At 57.7% G+C, this 27196-nt stretch overlaps 2 protein-coding genes across 3 annotated transcripts; one reads left to right on the plus strand and one right to left on the minus strand.

Moving 5' to 3' along the window:
- Window positions 1-19072, plus strand: L3MBTL2 (L3MBTL histone methyl-lysine binding protein 2). 2 transcript variants are annotated; one of them, XM_008144580.3, is made up of 17 exons: window positions 10-186; window positions 3375-3615; window positions 5184-5317; window positions 6945-7068; window positions 7824-7903; window positions 9544-9661; window positions 10082-10216; window positions 10472-10560; window positions 13108-13339; window positions 13759-13835; window positions 13998-14102; window positions 14474-14621; window positions 14726-14808; window positions 15084-15318; window positions 15776-15841; window positions 16522-16638; window positions 17078-19072. In XM_008144580.3, exons 1-17 carry the CDS (start codon window positions 163-165, stop codon window positions 17188-17190), a joined length of 2121 nt encoding a protein of 706 aa, XP_008142802.2. In that variant the 5' UTR covers window positions 10-162; the 3' UTR covers window positions 17191-19072. The 2 variants fall into 2 exon arrangements, with proteins under 2 accessions (XP_028005728.2, XP_008142802.2); XM_028149927.2 differs by lacking the exons at window positions 16522-16638; window positions 17078-19072 and adding an exon at window positions 15483-15538 and having other exon boundaries at window positions 1-186; window positions 15776-15821.
- Window positions 17429-26913, minus strand: CHADL (chondroadherin like). The gene is made up of 7 exons (XM_054718648.1): window positions 26847-26913; window positions 26062-26270; window positions 23418-25115; window positions 22718-22884; window positions 21864-22058; window positions 17615-17675; window positions 17429-17494 (listed from the first exon to the last, which is right to left on the minus strand). The coding sequence occupies exons 1-7, from the start codon at window positions 26911-26913 to the stop codon at window positions 17429-17431; spliced, it is 2463 nt and encodes an 820-aa protein (XP_054574623.1).
- Between the last annotated feature and the right edge of the window lie 283 nt (window positions 26914-27196).

Here is a 27196-nt window from a genome sequence, read left to right on the forward strand (position 1 = left end):
GGGGAGGAGGGGCGCAGGCGAGGGCGGCACCGGCTGCTGCTCTTTCTTGAAGCGTGATTGGCTCGCGGCTCTGGAAGGCGACCAATGAGCGCACTCGGGAAAAGCGGCGAGGCCAACATGGCTTCCTGCACCTGGTGACGGTCGTGGAAACTGTTGGGGCTCATGGAGAAGCCGCGCGGCGTCGAGGTGAGTGGGAGAGGGCGTTTGGTGTGTGGGGAAGGGGACCCCGAGAGCCTAGCTCGGGGGACCCCGCTGCAGGCCTTGTAGCGACGCCTTGCGGTGCTGGGTGGGAGATGGATAAACAGGCTGAGCAGGGCCAGAAGGGGTTGGTGCTGCCTTTTGGTCCGAGGTTGCTGGGGTCGACGTCTGGCGAGTAGTTCCGGGAGGAACCGCCTCCCTGGCCTCGGGGAAGGGGAACTGGGGTGGGGGTCCGAGAGCTCCCGAATCTTCGTCGTCCCTCCTGTCGCGTGGCCCCGTTCTTCAGGGATGGTGAGGCCTGTCACATCCCGGCGTGACGTGGAGGGAGATGAAGGCTTAACAAACATTCCGTGCCCGGGGTGTCCACGTGCACTGTCTCCCAGGACACGCACGACAGTCCTGGGTTACTGTTTCGCTTTTATGGTTCTCGTAGCTGCGGCTTCGGTAGCGAGACTCCGGGAAGCGGAGGAGGCTGGCGCCAGGCGCGGCAGGCTCCCAAACTCCGCCTGTTAGCGTCTCCCACTCTGCTACGACCTGTGACCCACTCACGCTTTCATCATTGGCTTCTGGTCACCTTGTGGGGTTTTTGTTTGTTTGTTTGTTTGTTTTTGGAGACGAGAAAGGAGAGGGAGAGAGAAACATCCATCGGCTGCCTCCTGCACGCCCCCTACTGGGCATTTGGGGATCGAGCCCGCAACCCAGGCTGCTGCCCTGACTGGGAATCCAACTGGCCACCTCCTGGGACCAGGCCCAGCTAACTTAGCCTCGATGGCCAGAGCCTTGTCACCTTGTATTTGAATTCAGTTTCCTTTCTAGCACATTTGCATGTGCAGTTGAAAATATAAAGTGGAATAGCCCTTGAACCCGGGGGTCACGGTTGAATTCCTGGTCTGGGCACATGCCCGGCTTGCGGGATCAACCCTCTGTAGGAGGCGTGCAGGAGGCAGCCAACTGTTGATTCTCTCTCATCGTTGATGTTTCTATCTCTCTCTCCCTCTCCCCTCCTCTCTCTGAAATCAATTGGGGGGGAATATTTGCGAATAAGAGCTCACACTTTGAGAGCTGTCACTAACGGCTGGAACAGATCTAGGCTTCACATATCTCCATCCTCATAACAGTCTTCTAAAGAAGGCTTGCTATTATCTCTGGGGCACTAATGAAGAACCAGAGCCGCAAGGGTGACTGACTTGCACCAAAGCACACAGAAAGGTGGCAGAGCCAGGATTCAAACCTGGGCAAAGCTGATCTGAAATGCCATGCTTTATCCAGTAAAAGGTGCCAGTGTTGATTGAATACTTACTACGTGCAGGTCACTGTTCCCAGTGCTTTACACGTATTAATCCTTACTTTCCCCCTGAAGCCTATGAACTAGGTGGTATGTGCTCATTTACAGATGGGGAAGCTGAGACACTGAAAGACTGGCTTACCGCAGATCATACAGCTAGTGAAACTGCGATGGGCCCTGCAGTGTGCTCAGTGGTTAGAGCATCACGATTAGAGCATCACACTGCGCACCCAAGGGTTGTTCGCTCCCACCCTGGGTCGGGTGGAGGCGTGTGGGGTGGCTACCAATAGATGTGTCTCTCTCACAATGTTTCTCTCTTTCTCCTCCTCCTTCCTCCCCCCCTCCCACACTCCCTCTGAAAAGCAATGGGAAAAATATCCTCAGGTGAGGATTAACAACAACAAAAAAACTAGAGATGGCATTTGAGCCCTGACCTAGAGTCCAGATTCTTCACACCTTTTCTTTTTTTTTTTTTAAATATATTTTATTGATTTTTTACAGAGAGGAAGAGAGAGGGATAGAGAGTTAGAAACATCGATGAGAGAGAAACATCGATCAGCTGCCTCTTGCACACCCCCTACTGGGGATGTGCCCGCAACCAAGGTACATGCCCTTGACCGGAATCGAACCCGGGACCCTTGAGTCCACAGGCTGACGCTCTATCCACTGAGCCAAACCGGCTTCGGCCAGATTCTTCACACCTTTTCTACACGACAGGTAGATGCATATACACTATCTCATTTACATCCCACATCCTGTGAGCCAAGTTTTTTATTCTTTTATAGCTGAGAAAATTGAGGCCCAGAGAGGGGAATGACTTGCCCCAGAGCCCCAGCTAGTTAGGATCAGAGCTAAGGCCAAAGTTGTGATACATTCCACTGTGCTACAGCTAATGTGTCTTCTGCCTTCCAAATCCTTCTTCTGGCAGCCTGGGTCCCAAAATAACTGTTCTCTGACTTAATTTGGTTTTGAGTTGAGGTTATTTTGATGTACATTTGCTGGAGGGGGAAGAGTAGAATTTCTACTGCGTTCAGTTCCAGACACCCCAACAAAGACAGTCGCAATCTTTTTGCTGGTGGAGGGTCTTGCCTTCAATTTGTAAAAATTGCAACATCTGTGAAGTGCAGTAAAGCAAAGTGCAATAAAATGAGGTATGCCTGTACAGTTTTCCCTCAGAATCCATGGGGGATTGGTTCCAGGAACCCCCACAGACCACAAAATCTGCAGATGCTCAAGTCCCTTATATAAAATATCATAGTATTTGCAAATAACCTATGCACATCCTCCCATATATCTTAAATCATCTCCTGATTACTTATAATACCTAATACAATAGAAATGCTATATAAACAGTTATTATTCTGTATCACTTAAGGAATAATGAAAAGAAAATTGTCTTCGTATATTCAGTACAGATGCAACCATAGGCCTAACTATATAGTACATGTCAGCAACACTGTAACATTGTATTGATATATATATATATTTTTACAGGAATGTGGAACCCACTGATAAGGAGGGCTGACTGTATATTTCTTTCCCAGAAAGTCTTCATGAGGCACCTCACTTAGGATATTTTCATATCATTGTATTCTATTGAATCATGTTAAAATATCATCACTTACAAATCCACAGGAGGAGCTTGGTTAATTCCTAAAACATGTTTTTTCCTGTTTTAAGCTATTCTGTTGAATTATGCCTGCAAAGTGTATGAACAAGAGTAATGATTCTGGTGTTCGCAAAGGGGTATTTGATTCTGCTGCCATTTTGCCCAAAAATGTTGACTGACCAAAAACTGGAAAGGGAGCAGCTAGCGCTCTGCAGCTGCCCTCCCTGTACACGAAGCCAACCATGATTCCTGCCTGCTCTGTGCCATTCTTTCTTGCACTAGGAGACTCCTTCTTCAGAACCAATGGAGGAAGAAGAGGAAGATGACGACTTGGAGCTCTTTGGTGGCTATGACAGTTTCCGGGGTTACAACAGCAGTGCGGGCAGCGAGAGCAGCTCCTATCTAGAGGAGTCAAGTGAAGCAGAAAACGAAGAGAGGGAAGCAGGGGAGCTGCCCACCTCCCCCCTGCATCTGCTCAGCCCTGGGACTCCTCGCTCCTTGGACGGCAGTGGTTCCGAGCCAGGTGCCTTCAGAGTGTCCCTGAAGATGGGAGGTTTCAGGAGGCTGTGGCGGAAGAGGGGGGATATAGGCCATGTGCACAGAGTTGTCAGGTGTAAAGGGCTGTTTGATCTTAAGTGTAAGGGATCAGATGTGTAAGGACCTGTGAGAGAGACAGAAGCATCCCAAGTATCCCCAAGGGTCATTTCCCCCGGTCTGATTTCAAATTGTGATCTCACTCCCTCTTTCATACAACTGATTTTATTCAGCACATATTAGATGCTAGTCATTAACATGATACTACTTTTACATTTGTGTGACTAGCTGGTGGATTAAAAAAAATTATTAATTTCAAAGAGGAAGAGAGAAGGTAGAGAGAGAAACATCAATGATGAGAGAGAATCATTGATCGGCTGCCTCCTGCATGCCCCCTACTGGGGATTGATCCCACAACCCAGGCATGTGCCCTTGACCAGAATCAAACCCAGGACCTTTCAGGCCAATGCTCTATCCACTGAGCCAGGGTAGCTGGTGGATTTTTATTTTTTGATATTTTTTTATTGATTTCAGAGAGGTAGGGAGCGGGAGAGAGAGATAGAAACATCAATGATGAGAGAGAATCATTGATCAGCTGCCTTCTGAGGATTGAGCCTACAATCCGGGCATGTGCCCTTGACCGGGATCGAACCTGGGACCCTTCAGTCCACAGGCCGATGCTCTATCCACTGAGCCAAACCAGCGAGGGCAGCTGGTGGATTTTTAATCGTGGATGTTGAAAAGGTAGGATACCTGAAGTGTTCTGATTATTATCCAGGAAGCAACAAGAAATAGCTTCTGGTGTGGAAGTGACAGTGAGGGAAGTAGAGAATACAGTGACCCTGGGTAAGAGGACTAAGGTGGGTTGGGCAGAGAAGAATCCCATGGAGCAAATGGAAGCCAGCTGGCTTCAGTGAGGTGACGCTTGGACAGCTGCTGGACCCATGTCCGGGTCTCCACATGTGACTGCCTGTGAAAAGGCAGGTTAGGCGGTCTCTGAGGACACTCTGTTCCTTGGTGCCCAAACCCTTTGGAACAATGATCTAAGACTGTTTGCCAGTGGAATCTTATTTCCTTCCTATTCATCCTGTCTTCTCTGCCTTCGTGTGTCTTTCTCCCTTCTGTCTTCTAGTTGATCTCTTAGAATCTCAGAACTTTAGGAATAGAAAGACCCGATAGAGACCATCTAGCCCAGGGTTCTCTAGCTCTGCTTGGGCGTTTTTAAAAGCTCCCAAGTGATTCTAATGTGAAGTTGGGGTTAAAACACTGATCTAGTTCAGTCTTTTTATGGATGAGAAAAAGATAGACTCAGAAGTTAAATGATTTGGGCACTTTTTTTCTACTTTTTTCCTCTGCAAACTTCCCCACACGTGTCTTCGTGGATTTTTCTTAGCCCCACTATTGGCACAGAGCCAAGGGATGCCAAGCAGCTTATCTCAGGTGAAACAGATTCAGGACTTACCCGGTTAATGCAGTGCCCAGGTTTTGAAGGGCCTATCATTCTGTGTGATTTGGGGTGACAGATCAGGTGAGTCATGTGCTAAGTTCTCTTCCCAGCTGTCTGTGAGATGTGTGGTATCGTGGGTACAAGGGAAGCCTTCTTCTCCAAGACCAAGAGGTTCTGCAGCGTCTCCTGTTCCAGGAGCTACTCCTCCAACTCCAAGAAAGCCAGCATCTTGGCTAGATTACAGGTGAGAGGCAGTCGCTTGGGAAGACCCTTCCCGGGGCCCAGGGTGCTGAGGCAGGAACAGCCAACTGACTGATGGCAAGGGGCCAAGAGGCTGGGGAGGACCTTGCTTGTGTCCATCGAGGATGTAAATTGCCTGGGATTTATTATGACCTCAAACTTTAGAGGGAGAGGAATGTGTTTATGGAGCTTATTAACTTGCAGGTTCCTGGAGCTGCATCACTCCGTTCCCCCTCTGGGGAGGTTCAATAAGTTTTAAAAATGCCCTTGGTCCTTGCACCACACTTTTATAAATGTTCTGAAAGGAAGCTGGGAACCAGCCACAGTGGGTGTAGATAGTTGATGCCTCATCTCTGACTCCATGTCATAGGCAGCCACCCAGAAAGTCTTACCAATCTCTAGTTGATGACTGACATTCATGGAAGTTTCAGAAATGGAAAGAGTCTGATGTGCTGTCTGACCCGTACGTTAACCTGTACGTGTGCTGGAGTGCAGAGGAAGAAGGACTTCCCTCGGGTGGCTCTGTGGGAGGAGGGCAGCAGAGCGAGGCTGAAGCTAATCTCAGGTGCCGGCCTTGTGTTGTTTATGGTGACTGGCTGCCATCCACACGCTTGTTCTCAGACGTGACTGCATGTTGAGGTCACCTAGGAGGTTTTAGAAATACTGATGCTTGGGTCTCCCTCCCAGAGAGCCTGCTTTAATGGGGATGAAGTGTGGCCTGGACACAGGGGCTTCAAAGACCCGAATGTGCAGGCAGGCTGTGGCCCTGCTCTGATGTGTAGTGAGTCAGGGGCCAGTTCTGCTCGGTGCTTCCTACGCTCTGTCACCTTCATGAGACCATTACGGTTGTTTCCCTCATGTTGTATGTAGTCAGGGCATGGAAAAATCCTTCCTCAGTGAGCTGATGACATTGTTAATAGCTACAATTTGGAGGTACTTACTAAGGGCTTGGCACTCTTGGTATAACTAGTGATCTCTAAAAAAATAATTTTTAAAAATTCCTTTTAAAGGGCCAATACATTTTAGTAACTTGCTGAAAGGTACACAAATAAAATTGAGCCAGGATTTGACCCCAGGTCTGTGTGGGTTCTAAACCCACATTTCTACTACACTGATCTCTAGTAAATTCTCTGGGCCTCTCTGAGCGGTGCTTAAGTTACAAGTTACAGAATGGATCGGCGTCCTTCGGCTTTGGGGGAGGCCTCTGAGCACTGATAGAAGCAGAACAGTCATGTATATACAGAATGTCTCCTGGTTCAGGTCACAGATCCACTGAAGCCCATTCTCCGCCATAAATCTGTAGAAGCGCAGGAGCAAGTAATGGCTGAGAGTTCAAGCCACTAGGAAAAGGTTGCTAGAGGAAGCAAAAGTTTAAAAGATGGAACAGGTGTCCCTCTCTGCCTTACTGCTCTGCCATCTGTCCCCAGTCCCTCCCCAGTGAACAGGAGTTAAGCCCTTATCCCATCCTTGCAGCCCTTATTGTTATTAGTATCGCCTTGCTTTACAAATGGAGAAACGAGCCCCAGAGAGCTTACTAGGAACTGACCCATGTTAAGATTTAAACCTGGGCAGTCTAAGTCCAGAGCTAGATGCTTAGCCAATGTTCCACACACATCCTCTCCGCCCTTCAGGGAAAACCGCCGACCAAGAAAGCCAAAGTCCTGCACAAAGCAGCCTGGTCTGCCAAAATTGGAGCCTTTCTCCACTCGCAAGGGACGGGGCAGCTAGCAGATGGGACACCAACAGGGCAAGACGGTAAGAGGGCAGAGGACTGCTCAGAAAGCTGCTGGGCATGGGTATGGGGTGCCGGGACGGGGTGGCCCACGCTGGGAGCGAGGAGAAAAGATGGTCTGCTAGAAAGAGCCCTGACCCAGGCGTACTTTGGGTTGCATCTTCCTCGCCTGGTAGGTATTGTGGGAATTACTGCAGAAAATCCCTTCAGACACCCTAAATGGCAGGACCCCCACTGATCATTCAAAAGCCTTGAATTGGCCTCTATTGTTTTGCATTGATTTGCGCTCTGTGCTGTTTCCCTGGGCGGTGGAAAACCAGGTCTAGTTGGGAGAGGGGTGGTGCAGTAAGAAAGGGAACTTTCTGAGTGTGGAGCAATTTCTGAGCAAGTTAAATACAGGCACAAAGCAACTCTGCTGAGTGGTCTGAGTCTCTGACAGGAATTGAGCTCCTTAGGCGTGAGGGTTGCGTGCTGTAGCCAATGACAGGTCAGGGGAGGTCCGAGGAATTTAAGCTCAAGGGTCTTTGAATTTCATTTTTCTTTGGGGAAAGAAAGGTCAGACATTTCCTTCTGATTGTTTACTCCTGAGAGTCTGGCAGCTGTTGGATAAGGTCCCGATGGCCTCTAGTGGGGCAGGTATGGAGACAGGTGGCCTCGCCATGCTGCTGTGGTGGGAAAGGGACCTGCCTCTCCAGGCTCCTCAGGGGCCGGGTTCCTGGAGTGGCTGCTGCCTGAGCTCCCAGACTCCACTCTCTTCAGCTCCTCTTTGTGTCTGCAGCGCTGGTCTTGGGGTTCGACTGGGGGAAGTTCCTGAAGGATCACAGTTACAAGGCTGCTCCTGTCAGCTGTTTTAAACACGTGAGTGCCCTGGTGGGAAGGGGAGAGGGAGCAGGGAACCCAGGGGCTCAGCACCCATCTCACCTCGCTGCCTCGCAAACTGTTCCGGGCTGGACGTTGCTTTGGCACCCCGAGAGAACAGTGGTGGAGGAGGGGTCCTGGGTGGTTGGTGCTTTGGCACCCCGAGAGAACAGTGGTGGAGGAGGGGTCCTGGGTGGTTGAAGTCCAACTTACTCGTTTACCTTTCTGTTCACTTTGCAAAAGTCTTCCCTCCAGCCCTCACTGAGGGCTTCAGCACGCACTGCCCTCTGAGGGGAGTCTGTTATTTACATAATGGAACTCTGTGCTAGCTTCTGTCTGAGCACCAGTGTGAGCTCCTGTTCTCCTTTCTTCCCATGTTCATGTTCCCATTGAAAGCTTGGTGCTTCTGAACTACCCTGGGCCCCGGGCCGGGGAGGCCGATGTGGATGCCTCCTGGCCCCATCATTGAGAAGCCCCAGCAGGGTGAGCCCTGGGGGCTGGGCGCGGAGTGGAGGCACTGAATGTGAAGCATCCACAGGCGGAGGTTGCAGGCCGGAGGCCGGAGGGCGGAGGGCGGAGGGCGGAGGCCTAGAGCAGCACTCTGGTTTTGTCTTCCAAGCCCATTTCCAAAACGCCAGGAAATGGAGGAGGAGGCCTCTCACCAGAGTAAACCCACCCCCTGGCCTCCTTTCTGAGCTGCTGGGAACTCTGCAGGGCGCCCTGAACAGTGAAAAGTTGGCCCCCAGCGCAGCCTCCACTCCTCTGAGTTGGTGGGGTGCCCTTTCCTAGTTGCCCTGAATTCTCCAGCACTCCTGGCATTGGCACCTGTACTGCGGGGGAGTGAACATCACGCTTGCATTTAACATCCGGTTCATGTGCTCTGGGAACAGCCCACTCCTGTGTGCCTGGGTAGCATTTCTAGGTTCTATGATGACCCCAATCTCTGCGGCCAGGGAGATGGGACAGGATGCCGATTGGCTTAAGCTAGGCTGAGAATGCCGAAAAGGAGAATTCCCCCAAAGGAGAATCAAGGTGCCATGGGCAGCAAAGTGAGGATCAGTTATTGGGAAGGCACCCGAAAAGCAGTCGCTTGCTGTCAGGGGAGCACTTTAACAGCAGGAGAGGAGCAGCTAGAGGTGGCGAAAGAGCTGGGAGTAATGTGTGGTGGGCAGCTCTGGGAGAGCCGGTGTGGCGATGGCTGAGGACCAGGGGGTCATGATCCTTACTGCCCAGGCTTGAGTGACGATTGAAGGAGGTGATATTTGTGCCAAGAACAGGGCTTGGCACGTGGTAAGCACTAGCAACTGTCATGTGTCATGCAGGCGGGCACAGGTGTGATGTGCTCAAGATGATACAGCTAGGAGCTGGTCCTGTACAGACCAGTACTCGGGGCTGCTGACCGGATCTCTGACCGTTCCCCCTGGCCACCCCCTCTCCAGTCCCTGACTCTGCGCTTCAATGACAGCAGACACATCTTGCTCACCTCTTCCTCCCTCTTCCTGTGCCTGGTTTTCCGCGTCTGGTGACTGATGCGAAAAGGCAAAAGACACAATAAATTAGGAAGCCATGGGGCTAGTGCTCTCCTGTGCCAGCCAGGCAGTTAGCTCACGGGTTCCTTTGGGCTCTCTCATCCCCACCAGGTCCCACTCTATGACCAGTGGGAGGATGTGACGAAGGGGATGAAGGTGGAGGTGCTCAACAGTGACGCTGTGCTCCCCAGCCGGGTGTACTGGATCGCCTCTGTCATCCAGGCCGCAGGTGGGTGTTCCTCGGGCCAAAGCAGGAGCAGGGTCTGGAGAGGGGCGCCTGCAGGTGGGTGGGCAGTGCTGAGGCAACAGATCCCCACCTGCTGGAGTCTCTGGCTCCCTTGCAACCTGCCTTGCCTGCCTTACAGGGGACCCCAGAGCTTGGTGAGTTTGGAAACTCCCATTTTTTAAAGTTTATTCCAGGGATAATCAGGCTATAGAAAATTAATTCTCCCCGTTATGCCACACTGCTTTCCAAGTCAGTGGCATGGGTTTGCTTTGGCCATGACTCTGGGCAGCAGAGACCACAGTGTCCACAAGGAGTTCGTGGAGGTGGCAGCGGAAAGTCCGGGTTAGGCCGCGGAGGAGGAAGGCCTAAGAACATCCCTTTCCCCGTCGCACCCGCCCTCACTGCGGCTCCTGTCCTCTCCAGGGTACCGAGTGCTGCTTCGGTATGAGGGCTTTGAAAATGATGCCAGCCACGACTTCTGGTGCAACCTGGGAACTGTGGATGTCCACCCCATCGGCTGGTGTGCCATCAACAGCAAGATCCTGGTGCCCCCGCGGAGTGAGTGGAGGAGGGCTGTGCGCTGGTTTCTGCAGGCCCTTGGGTCAGGCAGAAGAGAACCCACTTGCCCCCTCTGTCCCAGAGGCTTCGTGGCAGCTCCAGCTTGTGGAGCCTGATTCTATGGGTTGAGGTGATTGCTGACCCGAAAGGCAGACAGAAGTTGTCCATCTCCTCTGCTGATCTCTGGGGTGGCTCTGGCGCCCTCTGTCGGTGGAAGTGTTGTCAGCGTGTAACCAGGAATCTTCTGTCTCGCAGCCATCCACGCCAAATTCACCGACTGGAAGGGCTACCTCATGAAACGGTTGGTGGGCTCCAGGACGCTTCCCGTGGATTTTCATATCAAGGTCTGGCACTGAGCCCTTGGGGTCTCCTAAGTGACCTCCTTCCTGCCCCTCCTATTTTACGTGCTTCCTGCTACTCATTGGCGTATCCTTCCCGAGACCCCTTGTTCACAATCTGTAGTGGCTCCATGTTTCTCAAAGAAGGATGGTGGTTCTTGCCTCCTCCCCACCCAGGCTCTGATCCCGCCGCATCGACCACCCTGCCTTGTCTGCCGTTTGTTCTTCTGGGCGCTTACCTTTGCTCATAGCATTTTTCAGGAGCATTCACTCAGTAGGCTTTATTAAGTGCTGTGGGAATACAGACCCTGTGTCCCAGGTCTCTCCTGTCCGGCAGAGGACACGAAGTCATGCACATGAGTAATTATAAAGTAGCCTTGGCTCTGAACCAGGGAGGTGCTTCAGAACCACCTGTGTGGCAGTGAATTGTGATTTTAAAAATTATTTAGTTCTTTAACCTAAAAGGCCATACACATGGTAAAAAGTCAAAGGGATCTTAAGGGGACAGAGTGAAGACTTAGTCTCTCCCACTCTAGAGGCCAGATTGCTCGGGGCTCACTCACCTCTGGTCTCCTGACCCAGATCTCACAGGTGTGGTTCCCGTTGCCTGGGTGTCGTCACACAGTGAGCAGGGGAATGCGGGGCAGGTGCTGCCATGACACGAAATTGAACGGGAACAAGTATTAAAGGCGGCTTCATGGAAAAAGTGGCATTTGGCTTTGACCTTGGTCAGTAGGTATGGGTGGCAGGGAAGCCAGCATTGGAAAACAAGGATGGAGTGGAAGTTGGGGCCATCTCCCCCAAGGCACTGGGCACCGGCCTTCAGCGAGGGGTGGCTCCCAGCCCCTCAGGGAGGCATTCTCGGACTTTTCCCCCAAGTAGAAATGATTTTTCCAGGCTTTGAACTCAGTGGGTGCTACTCATTTGCTACTTATCTCTCCATCTATTGTTATCTTTTTATATTCTCTTTCCAACCAAACGGTAAGCTTTTTCTCCTGTATTTCCCATAGTGCCTTGCACAGTTGACAGATTTGCCATTAAGATGACAGTTTACTCTTTCTCAGCTGGCCCTTGTCTTAAGATGAGGCGGAGGACTGTGGTGGTGCAGGGCACTATGAGTATCAAGGTGGCCTCTTTCTGCCTAAATTACAAGGACTTTGGCTCTGGTGGCAGAACAGGGTTCCATGTGAACCAGTCAGCAAGCATGTGGGTACTGTCTGTCACCCACCCAGTTGTGCATGCGTGCTGGAGCGGACACAAAGGCAGCTGCCTGTGAAGACGGGGGGAGGGTAAGAGGGGTGGGTTTGGGGAGGAAGCTTCAACTCCAACCTGCCCTTTGATGCCTGCAGTGTGGTCAGTGCCTAGTAAAATCTTGAATGAATGACCCACCAGCCCGTGTCTGGTGTGTGCCTGTGTTTCGTTCGTTGTTGAGAAAAACCATTAACTGAGCACTAACTCTGTGCCTAGTTCTGTGCTCGGGCCGAGAATGTCGACAGGGATCCAGGCGAACCTCGTTTCTGCCCTTAGGGAGCTCAGGCTCCGGCTGTGGCCGGAAACACGGCAGTAGGGTTGTTGGGTTGCGGGCTGCCATGGGTGGGTGCAGAGGAAAGGAATGTGTCAGGGAGGCTGGTGGGGAGGCCGCCCAGAGGGACCCCAGTCCAGGCCTTGCCTGCCTCTCCCCCTCGCCCAAATGGACCAGGCAGGCAGGCGGTGTGGGGTGGTGCATTCCAGCCTTGAGTTGAAGGCTGAGGGTCTGGTGGAGGACGGGGTCAGCCTTCCCAGGTGATCTGGAGATGCTTTCCTTTCCGGTGGGATCTGAATAGCACAGCTCAGTCTCCCCATGCCAGGGCTGGGCTGGTGCCCCTGAGCCAGCAGTGCCCGGGGCGAGAGCCCTGCGGAGCTCGCTGTCCCCAGTCCTCCCCAAAGTTACCGCAAACACAGCATCTCCCCTCGTCACCCAGGCCCGCCACAGGCTCCAGAGCAGCTGGTGGGCCGCGTGGTCTGTCCTCGCTGGGTCAGAGGGGCAGGCATTGCCACTGAGGTGCGAAAGCCACTCAGAGGCGCGGCCCGGGGAGGCCAGAGCTGGAATTGGATGGATGGAAGCGAAGGCGTCTCTGCTCAGGAGGCTTGTGTGTGCCACCAGCAGGCGGCCGGCAGGAGAGGGGAGTGTGGGGCACCTGTGGTCAGAACGCAGGTCCTGCAGGAGCACCAGGCTGGTACTGGGGCCGGGTTCAAGGCTCAGCTCTGGCACGAATGACGGTGTGACTCTGGGCAAGTCACCTGACCCTCTGGGCACGCGCTCCCTTCGTCTGCAGAGGGTTTGTCCCTCCCCTCAGGCTGGCTCGCTGGCACTGTGGTGTGTGCGTTGAAGCTGCGTGCCTCCTCAGTGTCGTCCTCAGGGCGTGGCGGCCAGGGTGGAATCGGGGGACAGGAGGACTCGCTTCCTGACTCGGTGTTCGGGCGGCTCCACCCCACGTGCCCTGTCCTCTGGTTGCTTGAAGAAGGTGGTGGCAGGGCCCATGCCCACGGCAGGCCTGTGTTCTGATGTTGCAGATGGTGGAGAGCATGAAGTACCCCTTTCGGCAGGGCATGCGGCTGGAGGTGGTGGACAAGTCCCAGGTGTCTCGGACCCGCATGGCCGTGGTGGACACGGTCATTGGGGGTCGCCTGCGGCTCCTGTACGAGGACGGCGACAGTGACGACGACTTCTGGTGCCACATGTGGAGCCCGCTGATCCATCCAGTGGGTTGGTCACGGCGTGTCGGCCACGGCATCAAGCTGTCAGGTTAGCAGAGCCCCAGGCAGCGTGACCCAGCTCTGCCACCCCAAGGCTGGGTAGGAGCACCTCTGTACCCCACAACCACGCTCTATGGTATAGGGGCTCATCTCCACCCTGCAGTTGGCAATACTGAGGCCCAGAGAGGTTGAGTGACTTGACCAAGGTCACTCAGCTTGCAGGTGGTAAAACTGATTTGGAACTAGAGACCACAGGCCCCATCTTCCTCCTTGTCACATGGGAGGAGAATGGGTCTGAAGGGCTAAATAGTTCCTAGAGGGTGCCTGCTGCTTTTGGTCTTCGGGGGCTGAGATACAGATCGTGGCATCTGCAGGGCAGCACCCACGTTTCTGGGGAGTGTAGCGATGGCCCTGTTAGCAGCCTTCAGCTCCCTTCTCTCCCTCACCCCTCTGCCATCTCCCCAAAAGAGAGGCGCAGCGACATGGCGCATCACCCCACCTTCCGGAAAATCTACTGTGACGCTGTTCCTTATTTGTTCAAGAAGGTGAGGCACCGCTCTTGGGCCCTTTCCCCTTGACCTGGGGTCCATTCCAGGCCTTAGGCCCAGGCCCTCCCTGGTCCCTCCCAGGCCCATGGCAGGAGAGGCCTGTCCCTCCGCCCTGCCCTTGGGCTGTCCCAGATGCCCCAGCTGTCCCATTCCTTTAAGGTTCGAGCTGTCTACACAGAAGGCGGTTGGTTCGAGGAGGGGATGAAGCTGGAGGCCATTGACCCCCTGAATCTGGGCAACATCTGCGTGGCAACCATCTGCAAGGTGAGCCTGTGGCTGCCCTCACACCCCCGGTGGCGGTCAGGGAGGGAGCTGGTGCAGAGCCCGGCACTGCATGCCCACCACGTTCCCGGCTGGCTGCTGCTGGAGCCCCTGAGTTCTGTGAGCTCCCCACTGAGAACAAGAGGCACAAAGACAGACCTGGGCCCCGGGGCACGGATGGCTGTCCGCTGAGGAAGGTCAGTCATCTCACAAGCACAGGCTGCAGTGCCGTAGCTGGAGCAGCAGCTCAGGGAGCGGACGTCTGGCTCCGGTTGGAGCCATGGCCTCGTGTCCCCACCACAGCCACCTTGCCCTGGGATGGGGTGCAGCTCATGCTACTGTGTTCTCTGTGTACCCCTCTCGACCACCCCCAGGTCCTCCTGGATGGCTACCTGATGATCTGTGTGGACGGGGGGCCCTCCACCGATGGCTCGGACTGGTTCTGTTACCACGCCTCCTCCCACGCCATCTTCCCAGCCACCTTCTGCCAGAAGAATGACATTGAGCTCACACTCCCAAAAGGTAAGACTGGCCTGACCAGGCTGCAGGCGCCCTTTGGCTGTGTGCTCCCTCCTGGGCTCCGCCCACTCCCCCTCCTCCCTCCGCATCTCCCTCTGCTCCTCCAGGCTACGACACACGCACTTTCAGCTGGGACACCTACTTGGAGAAGACCAAGGCGAAGGCAGCTCCGTCGAGACTCTTCAACATGGTGAGGAGACTGAGGACTAGGCCCCCGGTGGCCTCGGGATTGGCCCTGCCCACTGTCAGCGAGTATCTGCTGCTGCCATCAGCCACTTCCGGGGAGAGGGCCCAGCTCCGACACAGGCACCGCGCCCCAATGGTCAGCGGTCCCTTTCCCACAGGGACTGGTGCTTGGGCACCAAGTTCAGGGGGGCCGTTGGTCAGAGGGACCTTCCCCTGCAGGCACTCACCACGGGGGCAGGGAGCTGGCTGGCTAGGTCACTGCCTTCTTCCTCCTGCCAGGACTGCCCGAACCACGGCTTCAAGGTGGGCATGAAGCTGGAGGCCGTGGACCTGATGGAGCCCCGGCTCATCTGCGTGGCCACGGTGAAGCGGGTGGTGCACCGGCTCCTCAGCATCCACTTCGACGGTTGGGACAACGAGTACGACCAGTGGGTGGACTGTGAGTCCCCGGACATCTACCCCGTCGGCTGGTGCGAGCTCACCGGCTACCAGCTCCAGCCACCCGTGGCCACAGGTCTGGGTTCTTGCAGCCCCAAGGGGCTCCTGACTTTCATTTTTCCTTCCTTCCAACCACGCCCCCTGCCCCATGCCCACCTCGTTCTGTGGCATGAGATCGAGAAGTCTCCTGGACCACCCTTGCTCCTGACTTCTCTGTCTCCCTTTCCCTCTGGCCTGCAGAGCTCCTTCCTTGATCTTGCCCACTCTGTCATATGCTCGTGCCCTTATGCACCCAGGTAAACTACCCAGGTCCCTCGGAGCAGCCCTGGTGACGAGGGTGGGAAGGGACAGCTGCTCTCCAGTCCCTCCCCCACCCCTTCCCCTTTCTCATTGCCCAACTTTGGCTTTCCTTCTTGGGGTGTCCCGAGTGTCAGGGAGGCTCTGAGGGGTGGGCAGGGGTCTCGGGCTGTGCCTCTACCCTGTGTGCTCTCAGAACTCTCTCCTCACCTCTTGTCCTTTTCTTTCAACAACAGAGCCAACCACGCCTCTGAAGGCCAAAGAGGCCACGAAGAAGAGGAAGAAGCAGTTTGGAAAGAAGAGTAAGTGGCGCTCTGACGCTGCCTGGGCCCGTGCGGGATCCGGATCAGCGTGGCCTGTGGCCCTGGGAGCAGAGCTTCCCATTTGGCCCCACGGCCGTCATCCTGTCTCCAGTGACCCCGAGCAGAGTAGGGAGCCTTCAGTCCCTGGCAGGGGTCAGGATGCCAGGGAAAGACAGGAGGTTGTATCTGAGAGAGAGAAGTGGGGGGCCCCTCTGCTGGGGTGGAAGTCAGGTGCTGGGGAAGCGAAGCTGCTCCCCAAGGCGGCGGTCTTCCCTCTGCCCCTCAGGGGCGAGAGCAAGGGCAGCCACAGCTTCAGGGCCACTCCCCCGGCGGTGCCACGCTCAGAGGTCCTGAGTCCAGCACGGGCTTAGCTTGGGGCAGCCGGTTGGAGGGGACAGGGAGTAGAGGGTGGTGGCGAGGTGGCCTCCATGACCGGCAGCACCCAGAGAAGAGGTGCCCCCAATGGGCGGCCGCTGAGCGGGATCAGGTTGTGGGAGGGTGTGAAGGGCTCTGAGCCTCGGGGCACAGGGCCTGAGGGGGGGTGTCAGAAGTTCAGGCCAATTCCCCTAAATGGTTCCATCCCCTCTGCTCTGCCGCCCGCCCAGCCGCTGGATGAGATCAGCCTTCCAGCCTCACATGGAGTAACCCTAAGGCTGGTTTAATTCCGTTTTTATTCAAAGGGAAAAGAATCCCACCGACCAAGACGCGGCCCCTGAGACAGGGTTCCAAGAAGCCCCCGCTGGATGAAGACCCTCGGGCCACAGAGAAGGTCACGGCGGGGGCCGTTCCCGACGAGAGTAAGAGCCCAGCGCGGGCGGGCGGGCGGGCGGGCGGCCCGCGGCAGGGCTCAGGGGCGGCGCCTCTCCTTCCCCACCTGGCACAGAAGGGTACAGTCAGTTTTGAAGGGAATTTTCTGGGCACCGAGCAGCCCTTCTCAGACCACTGGGCAGGAGAGCTTCCGAAACACCCACCCCCAGATCTGAGCAGAGCCAAGCAGCTCGGCCTGGCCTCTCCACCTCGCGTGCTGGGTGGGGGCGGGGGGGGGGGGGTGTGTGGAGGGGCAGGTGCAGCGTCTCTAGCACAGCCAGCCTGGCGAGCATGCGACGGGGCCTGGGCCTTCTCCCCTCCACATACTGAGCCCCCATCTGGGGGGAGTGAGATCCTGAGCCCCCCCTTCCCGGCCGTACATGCACAGCCTCTCTGTCTCTGTCTCTCCCCACCCCCCACCCCCTTCAGTCATCGCTGTGCGCGTGAAGGAAGAGCTCGGGGAAGCGGCCACACCTGACGAGGCCCCGAGTCCAGAGCTGCCCGTTTCCATCGAGAACATCAAGCAGGAGGCAGACGACTGAGCCGCCCTCTGCCAGCCTGGCCCCCGGGCGGCCAGCGCAGCTCCTCTAGCGCCACCTCCCTCCCACGTCAGTCTGGAGACTGAGCCTTTTTGCGTAAATTCCGCCTGGTGCTGAGGGCCCGGCACTGAAGGATGAGCCGGGTCTCCTTTGACCTGCCTTGTGACCTCTGCCCTCTGGCAAGGCCCAGTGACTGGGGCTGCCTGGGGTCCCCACATGGTCCGAGTGGCTCCCTCTCCAGCTACAGTTCCCGAAGCTCTCCCTCCCAGTAGCCACCCTCCACACCCCTCAGCGCCGGGTCGGGGGGCTGTCGTCCAGTTACACGGCAAGACAAGACAGTGAAGTGTGCGTGCGTGCGCCTGTGTGTGCGGCCAAGCTCGTCACATAAATAAAGGCCTGCAGCCGCTCTTGAGGGGGAGGCAGTCACCTGATGGGTGGTGAGTGGTGTGATGGGTTCGAACATTTTACCAAGTGGCCGGTCTTGCCTCCTGGGCTGGTGCTCTCCTCCCAGTACTGTAGGGACAGCCATGTCTGTCAGGCAGCAGAGAAGCAGCGACCAGGGTGTGGGACTCAGTGGCTTGTGAGATGTCCTTGCCCTATTTTCTCTGTTGGCATGAGCACCAATTCCCATTTCTAAAAGGACAGAGGGGGGTCTGCTCCCAGGGTAGGGGGCTTGCAGGGACCTGGCGAGGGGAAGACCACACTAGCCCGCGCCCCTTGGGGAGGGTTGACGGTGGATGGGATTGGGGGTAGCAGGTGTGGTGGAGGCCCACCTGAGAGGGAGATGACCTCCAGCATCGATCTGACCTGCCCCAGAGGCCAGCGGGGCCGGGGCCTGTCCTTCTGTTAACCAGGGTCAGGTACAGCCTCGCCAGAGTCACAGCTGCGACGGGAGTGTAACCGGACACACTTCTGGTTCCCTCCCCGCTCCTGTCCGAGCCCTGAACTCCTTAGCACAGGTTCCCTGCTCCTCGGAAATTACATTCTAGTTCGCCTCGTGTTTGCCCACATTCGTCTCCTTTGAAACTGTCTCCTTTCTGATCAGCCCTGTCTTCACTGGCTCCCCTTTCTGGAACCTGAGGCGGAAGCTGCAGGCCTCAGCCCCTCTCTTTCCTCTGCTGTGGGTAGAGCACCGCACTGGCAGGCCTGGCGTCCAGCTGCCCCCTGCGCGCTGGTCGGTCAGGCTGCTGTGCCTGTGCTCGCCACACGGGGTGCTGTTGCTCAGGGCCTGGGCTATTTGGTGTCCTCCCAGAGGTGGGGTGATCAGCCCAAGGGGAGCCATGTCCAGTCAGTTTGGAGAGAACTTGTTCTGGTCTCCTTTGGGGGCACTAGGCAGCCCACGTGGTGCAGAAACGAGCCCAGAAAGCAGCCTGTTGGTGCAGCCTGATTTCTCCAAAAAGCGACTGGGTTTGGGATCAGTGAAGGCCAGAAACGGACAGACCTGGGTGTGACAGGCAGTGGCACCAACCCCAGGGACGAAGATGGCCTAGGTCAGTGGTCGGCAAACTCATTAGTCAACAGAGCGGCAAACTGCGGCTGCTCGTGAGCTGCAGTTTGCCGACCACTGGCCTAGGTGTTCCCCTGGCTTCTGGGGAAACTGGAATCGTATAGCATTTTGGCCTTAGTTTCTTCTTGAATGAAGAAGTGATGCCTACAGGTGCCATGGCTCCGAGGTTCTGACGGCAGAGCTGAAGGACAAGTTTAGCTGCTACTCAGGCCCTGGAGGCCTCCCCAGGCAGTGAGATCATTAAATCCCGGACTTGCTGAAGTCCAGTTTGTCAGATTTTTGTTCCCTACAGCAGCGTGTTCTGATACTCGCCTCATAGTAACAGTTTACGAGGTGAGTTCACATGTGAAGAAACAATAAAGAATAAATGGCACCTGTCTCCTGAGCACCTGTCTCCATAGCAACCACACATATTGCCCTTATTTCTGCCATTCCCCTCCCCCAGACCCCGAGTTCCCCGAGGCCTAGCTGTGCCTTGCCCCTCGTGCCCTCTGCTGGGCCTGGTACAGTGAGTGTGTGTCGGGCCTGAAGGCCAATTTGATGTGTCGCAGGTGCAAGTGTTGACCTTTGGGGCGTTCTTACTCAAGGCACAGAATGACTGTGTCTCAGCCCCCGATGGCCTCACGGGGGCTGCTGGCTGGGCAGCATCCTGAAGGGCCCTCTGTCTCCCTGCTCCCACTGCAGGACACGCAGTGGCTTCCGGTGCGGATTACACCAAGTCCAAATGCACCTCACACGTTTCCTGCCACCTGGGCCACACCCTCCGCTCTGCCCGAGGGACCGGGAAAACCGAGGGGCCAGCCGTTCAGACAATCTCACATGCCAGCCCCGGTTTATACACATTTACAGCTTCATCTCCACAGCCGGCCTGCGAGGTACCTGACCATTTTACAGACGGGACAAGAGAGGCTCATTAAGGTCTAATAACTTGGTTGCTTAAATTTACTACTTAAATGATGGCAGCGGGCCCTAACCGGTTTGGCTCAGTGGATAGAGCGTCGGCCTGCGGACTGAAAGGTCCCAGGTTTGATCCCGGTCAAGGGCATGTACCTTGGTTGCGGGCACATCCCCAGTAGGGAGTGTGCAGGAGGCAGCTGATCGATGTTTCTCATTGATGTTTCTAGCTCTCCATCCCTCTCCCTTCCTCTCTGTAAAAAATCAAAATATATATGTTTTTAAAAATGACGGCAGTGCTATTAAACCATTAAGCCCCGGTTATCAGCCATATTTCTGCTGGGACTATTCATTCCCTCAACATGAAGCTTCTTGCATGTGCTGGACCCCAACTAGAGGTTAGGCTCCAAGGAGAGGCAGGCGTGTGTGGTCCAGCCTCGTGCCTCCAGCAAGTCAGCATCCCGACCCAGAACATCCTGCCACAGCTCAGGACCCTTAGCCTTCAATTCCTTTGTGTTCCTGGGAGAAAACTGCCACTTTCAACAAAATAAAAACAAAAACCCCAGAACTCCAGGCTGGCCTTCAGTGGAACATCTGCGTGTCAGAGAGGGTGGCTGGAAGGCATGGCTGAGGTGTCCCCATTCCTGCCACACCACCGTACTCATGGGGAGGGGGGGCCCTTTGTGTTTTGTTTTTTAAATATACTTTTATTGATTTCAGAGGGAAAGGGAGAGGGAGAAAGAAACATCAATGATAAGAGAATCATTGATGGGCTGCCTCCTGCACACCCCCTACTGGGGACTGAGCCCGTAACCCGGGCATGTGCCCTTGACCGGAATCGAACCTGGGACCCTTCAGTCCACAGGCCAGAGCTCAGAGCTCTACCCACTGAACCAAACTGGCTAGGGCGGCGGTGTGTGTGGGGGGTGGTCCCTTTGAACCAAAGCCCTGGCCTGGAGTTGGAGCTGGAGCCGTCAGAGCTCCAGGAGCTCCCGGGCAGGTGCAGAGAGAGCCCCGTGCCGCTCGTGAGCACACGCCTGGTGCAAGTCCATGCACACGAGTGTCAGCTGACACCTGCTGCTGCTGTCACACTCGTTCCAGGCCTTGCTTCTACGGTAGAACTGCTCGCCTTCAGCTTGGGGTCTTATGAGGGGTTCTTTCTCACTCCCACCTACCCCCACAAGGAACACTGTTAAATACCTCAGAATGCGACCTTATTTAGAAATAGGAACTTCACAGAGGTAATCAAGGTCAAATGAGGTCATTAGGGTGGACCCTAATCCAATAGGTCTGTGTTCTTATATGGCAAAAAGGGGCGATCTGAAAAATAAAAAAAAAGAAGAGGAAACCTGGACACAGGATGTTGGGAGATGATGTGAAGAGAAGGAGATACCAGGGGTTGGAGCTGTGCTGCCACAGGCAAGGACATCTGGGGCCCCAAGAGGCTGCAAGGGGCAGGAAGGACCCTCCCCTACAGCGTCAGCAGGAGCATGGCCATGCCTTGATTTCAGACTCCTGACCTCTGGAACAGTGAGGTAACACATGTGCCGTTTGTGGTACTTGGTTCTGCAGCCCCAGGGAACTAGACACCATCTAACGGTCCCCAGGCACCCCAACTCTTCCAAGGCAGGTCCTCTCCCTCCCAGTGCCTCCTTATTCTGTTCTCATTTTCCCTCTAAGGGCTGGCTGTTCCCCTATGGACCCTCCCGCCCCCAGTGCCCTCGCCACACAGCAGGGGCCCCACGTGGAGAGGAGCCCACACCTCGCTCTCCTCTCTGCTGTGCTGCGAGATCTGGCTACAGCTGACCTTTCAGTGGGAGCGTATTTGCCGGGATGGTGAACATAATGCCAAGGGTTGACGGGCTGCCGCAGAGTGGAGTCCAGCTGGTGGCCGAGAAGCAGGGAGCCATCGGCACTGCTGGTTGCCCGCCCCAGGGACAGCCAGGCCCTCGGGGTCAGAGTGGGAATGGTCGAGTCAGCAGGGATGCAGCCTTTCAGTAACAGCGGGATTGATGTCATGAACACGTCAGTCCAGTGTGCTGAGGCCTAGCTGTCCCACAGGATGAAATCGCGTGAAGCAGCGAGTCCTCACAGACCCACCCTGGGCCCAGCCCAGAGGCAGAGGCGGTGAGGAGGCGGGCATGGGCATTGCTGAATGGAAGCAATGGGCCCTTGCCCAGATCTAGAACCACATGAAACTGAGACCGAGAGAAGTCAGAGCCCTGCTGCCCTGGGCGCTTGGGAACCTGCCCCGCCCCCTCAGGGCTCCCCCCACCTGCCAACCTTGCCGGCTCCCCGCTGTCTGCCCTCCACGCGGGCTCTCCGGGCACTGGGCATCCGCTTGGCCTTCCTGGACGCCCAGCTCGGGCAGGCTTCAAAGACAGCAGCGGCAGCCTTCACCCTCTGGCCACGGGCACTGGGAGGGGCGGCACAGGTGGCCCCCACGCGCAGGTTCAGCCCAGTGAGCCACCTGAGGAGAAAGTGCGGGGAACCCACGGTGCTGAGCTTTCCAAGGCAGGGTCGGGTCCTCGGGAATTCGGGGCAGTGGGGCCTAGTGCCTGAGAACCGACTCCAGAGAGTCCTGGTTCGGCCACTCAAGTCTGTGACCCTGAGCAAGTCACTTCCAACCTCACATCCCTTCTCCGCAACAGGCGGGCAGTAGTAGCGATAAACACGCACACGGGCTGTGATTGTTCAAACCAATCCGTACACGTGACTAATTCAATGCCGCTGCGGACAGGCCGCCCCATGCGGTGGACACGACTACCATCAGTCCCTCACAGAAGAGGGTTGTGTGGCCCAAGTCAGACGGCCGGCCAGGCGGGCAGAGCTGGACGTCAGCGGGTCTGCGGGACCCCAGGTGCCCGCTGCTTGTAATTATGTGTAATTATGTGACGCGCCCACGAATACCGGTGAGGTGCGGCCCCGCTGGGCTGGGCAGATCTCATTCCCACTCTATGAGGAGGGACTCGAGGCCCAGAGAAGCCACCCCAAGCTTGTGCCCTGGCAGGACCCCGCTCCCCGAAAGCTGCAGGGGAACCCGGGCAGACATGGGGCCCTGGAGAGACAGTGGGACTTGACTGAGAGCAGCTGCTGGGTCCCGCTGGGGGTCCAGGTGGAGGTGCTCACCTGTGGAGTGGGAGCAGCTGGCAGTCACAGCGGAAGGGATTGCCACTGAGGTCGACCAGCTCCAGCTGGCTGAGACCGGGCAGGGCGGGCAGGGCCTGCAGCTGGTTCTTCTGCAGGTGTAGGCTCTGCAGCCGGGGCCCCAGGCCTGAGAAGGCCCCAGGAGAAACCTGCAAGGAGGTGCCAGGCCCGGTGTGAGCTCCTGTCAGGCCCAGGGGCGGCCCGTGCTCCCCTAGCACAAGGGCAGGGGCCCTCAGGTGGCCAGGCAGGAAGGCAGCGCTCGGGGGGACACGTAGGTGCGTCTGATGCCAGAGCACTCGCCCTTGGCAAGTCACCTGGACCCGGATCAGGGTGCTTTCTGCTTTGCCTGAACCACCCCCACCCCGCCTAATGGCAATGCCTCTTGAGGGCTCCCCCCTGCCTCAAAGTGCACACAGTAGGTGACCCTGAGGGCCCAGGTCCCTCCCTCCTCGGCGCCCCAGCAGTGCCCTCCCTGGCAGGCCTCTGTGTGGCATGGATTCTGATGCTCTGTCACCCACACCCAGTTCCCTGGGGCAGGACAGTCTGGCTTATCTAAGGGTCCCCTGCCCAGCCTCGGGCCTGGCACTGCCGGGCCGGCAGTGTTTGTTGAGTTAATGCTCCCTACATAGGGCCAAGCTGCGCCCCTCCCTCCCCCCACCCCCGGCCCACCCCCTGCGCCCACCTGCTCCAGGCCACTGCTGTTCAGGAAGAGGTGCTGCAGCGACCCGCCCACGGGCCGGAAGGCGCCATCCCGCAGGGCCCCGAGCGGGTTCCCCGAGAGCTGCAGCTCCCGGAGGGCAGGCAGCCCCTCCAGGGCCCCCGTGGGCACCTCTCGCAGCTGGTTCCTGTCCAGGTGCAGCTTCTCCAGCTCCGGGGCGGGGCCCAGGGCGCCGGGGGACACCTGGGTGAGGCGGTTCCCGCTCAGGTAGAGCCAGCGCAAGGCCTGCGTGCCCGCCAGGTCCCCGGGCGCCAGGCGCTCCACCGCGTTGTCCTGCAGGTGCAGGGAGAAGAGGCGCGGCAGGGCGCGCAGGGCGGGCCCCGGCACCTGCAGGAAGCGGTTGCGCTCCAGGTACAGGTAGCCGAGGCGGGGCACCCCCTCCAGCGCGGCGGCGCCCAGGCCCGAGAGCTGGTTGTCGGAGAGGTAGAGGTAGAGCAGGCTGCCCAGCCCGGCCAGGGCGCCCGCCTCCAGCGCCGCGATGCCGCAGTGCTGCAGGTGCAGCGACACCAGCCGGCCCAGGCCCGGGAAGGCCGCGCGGGGCAGCGCCGGGAAGCGGTTCCGCCTCAGGTCCAGGAGCTGGGTGTCGCCGGGGAAGCCGCGGGGCACGGCCTGCAGGCCTCGGCCCTCGCAGCCGCTGTGCCGGGACGCGGAGGCGCACACGCAGGCGCGCGGGCAGGGCTGGGCCGCGCCGTCCTCCTCCGCGGGGCCCGGGGGGGCGCGGGGCCGCGCGGCCGCCAGCTCCTCGTCCTCGTCCTCGTCCTCCGCCGGGTCCCCGGGGCAGCGCAGGTCGGAGGGCCGCAGGGCGTCCAGGGCCTCGCCCCGCAGCCGCCGGGGCCCCCGGCACGCGCCATCGGAGCGCACGCGCGCCCGCGCCAGCCACTCGAGCAGCGGCCGGGCCCGGCAGCCGCACCACAGCGGGTTCCCCTGCAGCCTCAGCCGGCGCAGCTGCCCCGGGCCCTGCAGCGGCGGCAGCGTGTCCAGCTGGTTCCCGCGGAGGTCCAGGGTGTGCAGGCGCGGGCAGTGGGCGAAGGCCCGGGGGTCCAGGGCCTGCAGGGCGCCGTGGTCCAGCGCCAGCTCCCGCAGGCCGGGCAGGGCCAGCCCGTCCTCCTCGCCCGCGTAGGTGAAAGGGTTGTGGCCCAGCTCGAGGCGCGCCAGGCCGCGGGCCTGGGCCAGCGCGGCGCCGGGCAGGGCCTGCAGCTCGTTGTGGTGCAGGCTGAGCCGGCGCAGGGCGGGCAGGCCGGCCAGGGCCTCGGGGGCCAGCACGCTGAGCGCGTTGTGGGCCAGCTGCAGCCCGCGCGTGCGCAGCAGCCCCTGGAAGGCCATGGGGGGCAGGTAGACGAGGGCGTTGTGCGCCAGGTTGAGGGTGACCAGTGCGCCCAGCGCCCCGAACGCCCCGGGCCGCAGCTCCTCCAGCAGGTTCCGCTCCAGCTCCAGGCGCCGCAGCGAGCCCAGCCCGTCCAGGGCCTCCTGGGGCAGCGCGCTCAGGCGGTTGGAGGCCAGGTTGAGGACCAGCAGGCGGCCCAGGCCGCGGAAGGCGCCCTCGGCCACCAGCTCCACCTGGCAGTGCCGCAGGTCCAGGTGGGTCAGGTGAGGCAGGGCCTGGAAGGCGGCGGGGGCGATCACCTTCAGCTGGTTGCCCTGGAGGTCCAGCCGCTGGGTCAGCTGAGGGGGAGGGGAGCGGAGACTGAGCACCACAAGGCCTACCTGTGGCCTGGGCCCCTGGCTGTTCCCTCACCTGGACACTCCCCCCCCTTCCCTCTCATTCTCCTCACCCTGCTCCCTGACACCTCCTCCAGGGAGCCCTCCTCCCCAGCCGCCTGGGCATCCCCAGCTCTGGCACTTTTTGCATTGAATTATCACTGCTTATTTACTTCCTTTTTGTAAAAAAAAATATTTTTATTGATTTCAGAGAGGAGAGAGAGAGAGAGAGAGAGAGAAAAAAAAACATCAATGATGAGAATTATCGATTGGCTGCCTACTGCACAGCCCACGCTGGGAATCGAGCCTGCAACCCGGGCATGTGCCCTGATCAGGAATCGAGCTGTGACCTCCTGGTTCATAGGTCGATGCTCAACCACTGAGCCACACGGGCTGGGCATGCCCATTTACTTTCGTCCTCACTAAGTTCTTGAGTCTCAAGAGCAGACACCATATCTTCCTCTAATACTGTGGTCGGCAAACTGCGGCTCGCGAGCCACATGCGGCTCTTTGGCCCCTTGAGTGTGGCTCTCCCACAAAATAGCACGGCCTGGGCGTTAGAAGAAGTTTAAGTTTAAAAAATGTGACTCTCAAAAGAGATTTCAATCGTTGTCCTGTTGATATTTGGCTCTGTTGACGAATGAGTTTGCCGACCACTGTCTAATATAGCCCCAGTTCTCTGCCACAGGGTCTGCCACTAACTCAGTGTTTATCTATAGGTCACCTACGTGTGCCAGTCAGAGGGTTTTAAACAGCTTGTCTGTCTTGTTGCCGATTGTCATCTTACAGAGGTGCGACAGGCTCAGAGAGGAAAAGTGACCTCCGGGTCTCCTCCCAGCCAGGCAGTGGCAGGTCCTCGCATGCCGGCCAGAGTCCCGCCGACCGCCCCCCCCCCCCTCACCCTGCTGACCTCAGGGATGGCGTGGGGCACCTCGGTGAGGTTCTGGTGCCGGCAGGCCACATGCCGCCTGGAGTTGTCGCAGACGCAGGTCCGCGGGCAGCGCTGGGCGGCCGTGTGCCCCGCTGGGCCCAGCAGCGGCAGCAGGAACAGCAGCAGGACCGAGGAGATGCTTTGGGGACGGGGAGAGAGAGGGGGAGCCCGTTGTCCCACATCGTCCACTCACTGAGCCCCGGCTCTGGTCCTTTGGCCCCAGGGAAGATGTCACCTCCCCCGTCCCCCACGCAGCAGAGCTTCTATTAGCCGTTTTACACAGGAGGAAACTGAGGCTGAGGTGACCTGGCACCTCCCTTTGGCTGTCAGCCCAGTGCTCCCCGAGGCCTTGCTAAACCCTAGCATGCCTCTGGGTTCGGTCTGTGCCGCTGTGGGGAGGCTCCCAGGTCCGCGGAGGCCCGGACCTCCCGGCCCGAGGCTGGAGGCGTAGGGAGCAGCAGCCCAGCCCGTGGTGGCAGGGAGCACAGTGACACCCTCCTCGAGAGGACAGAGGGGAGGGCTTGGGTCCAGCCCGAGTTGTGGGGTAAGACTTGGGGGACCAGCAATTGTGGGGTCCGAGAGCCTTGAGGAGCCTTAACGGCTGGTCAGAGCCACCTGGCAGGTGAGCCCATGGCCCGGCCCTCTCCTCTCCTGTTTATTCCCTGTTGTCCTTTCCTTTGAGTGTCACTAGCTGGCCAGGACCGGGAAGGGAAACTGAGGGTCTGGGATTAGGGCTGAGCTTTGGGCAAGGTCTGTCCACTTACCTGTCTGTCCCCCATCTGTCCCTCCACCCCGCCCCCGCTCACCCATCACCCACTGGGGCCTCTTCATGTCACGACGTCAGCCACTGCCTACTGCTTCCTGGGGACAGTTGCTGCCACAGCGGGTCACCTGCCTCCGTAACGCTCCGCTCACCACCAAAGGGAACTTTCCAGCGTACAGATGGGCCCGCCCCCCGGCAGGAAGCCCTCACACCTCCCGCTGCCTGTGCTGGGAGGCCCCTCCTGGTTCCAGTGGGAATCGGCTCCAACACTTGAGGTCCAGCCTTTGGCTCCCCCCACCCCAAAAGCCCAGAGCTCCCTCCTCACCCACAGCACCTAACAGCGGCCCTTCC

Source organism: Eptesicus fuscus, chromosome 7, assembly GCF_027574615.1.
Source record: "Eptesicus fuscus isolate TK198812 chromosome 7, DD_ASM_mEF_20220401, whole genome shotgun sequence".
Classification (NCBI taxonomy): Eukaryota; Metazoa; Chordata; class Mammalia; order Chiroptera; family Vespertilionidae; genus Eptesicus; species Eptesicus fuscus.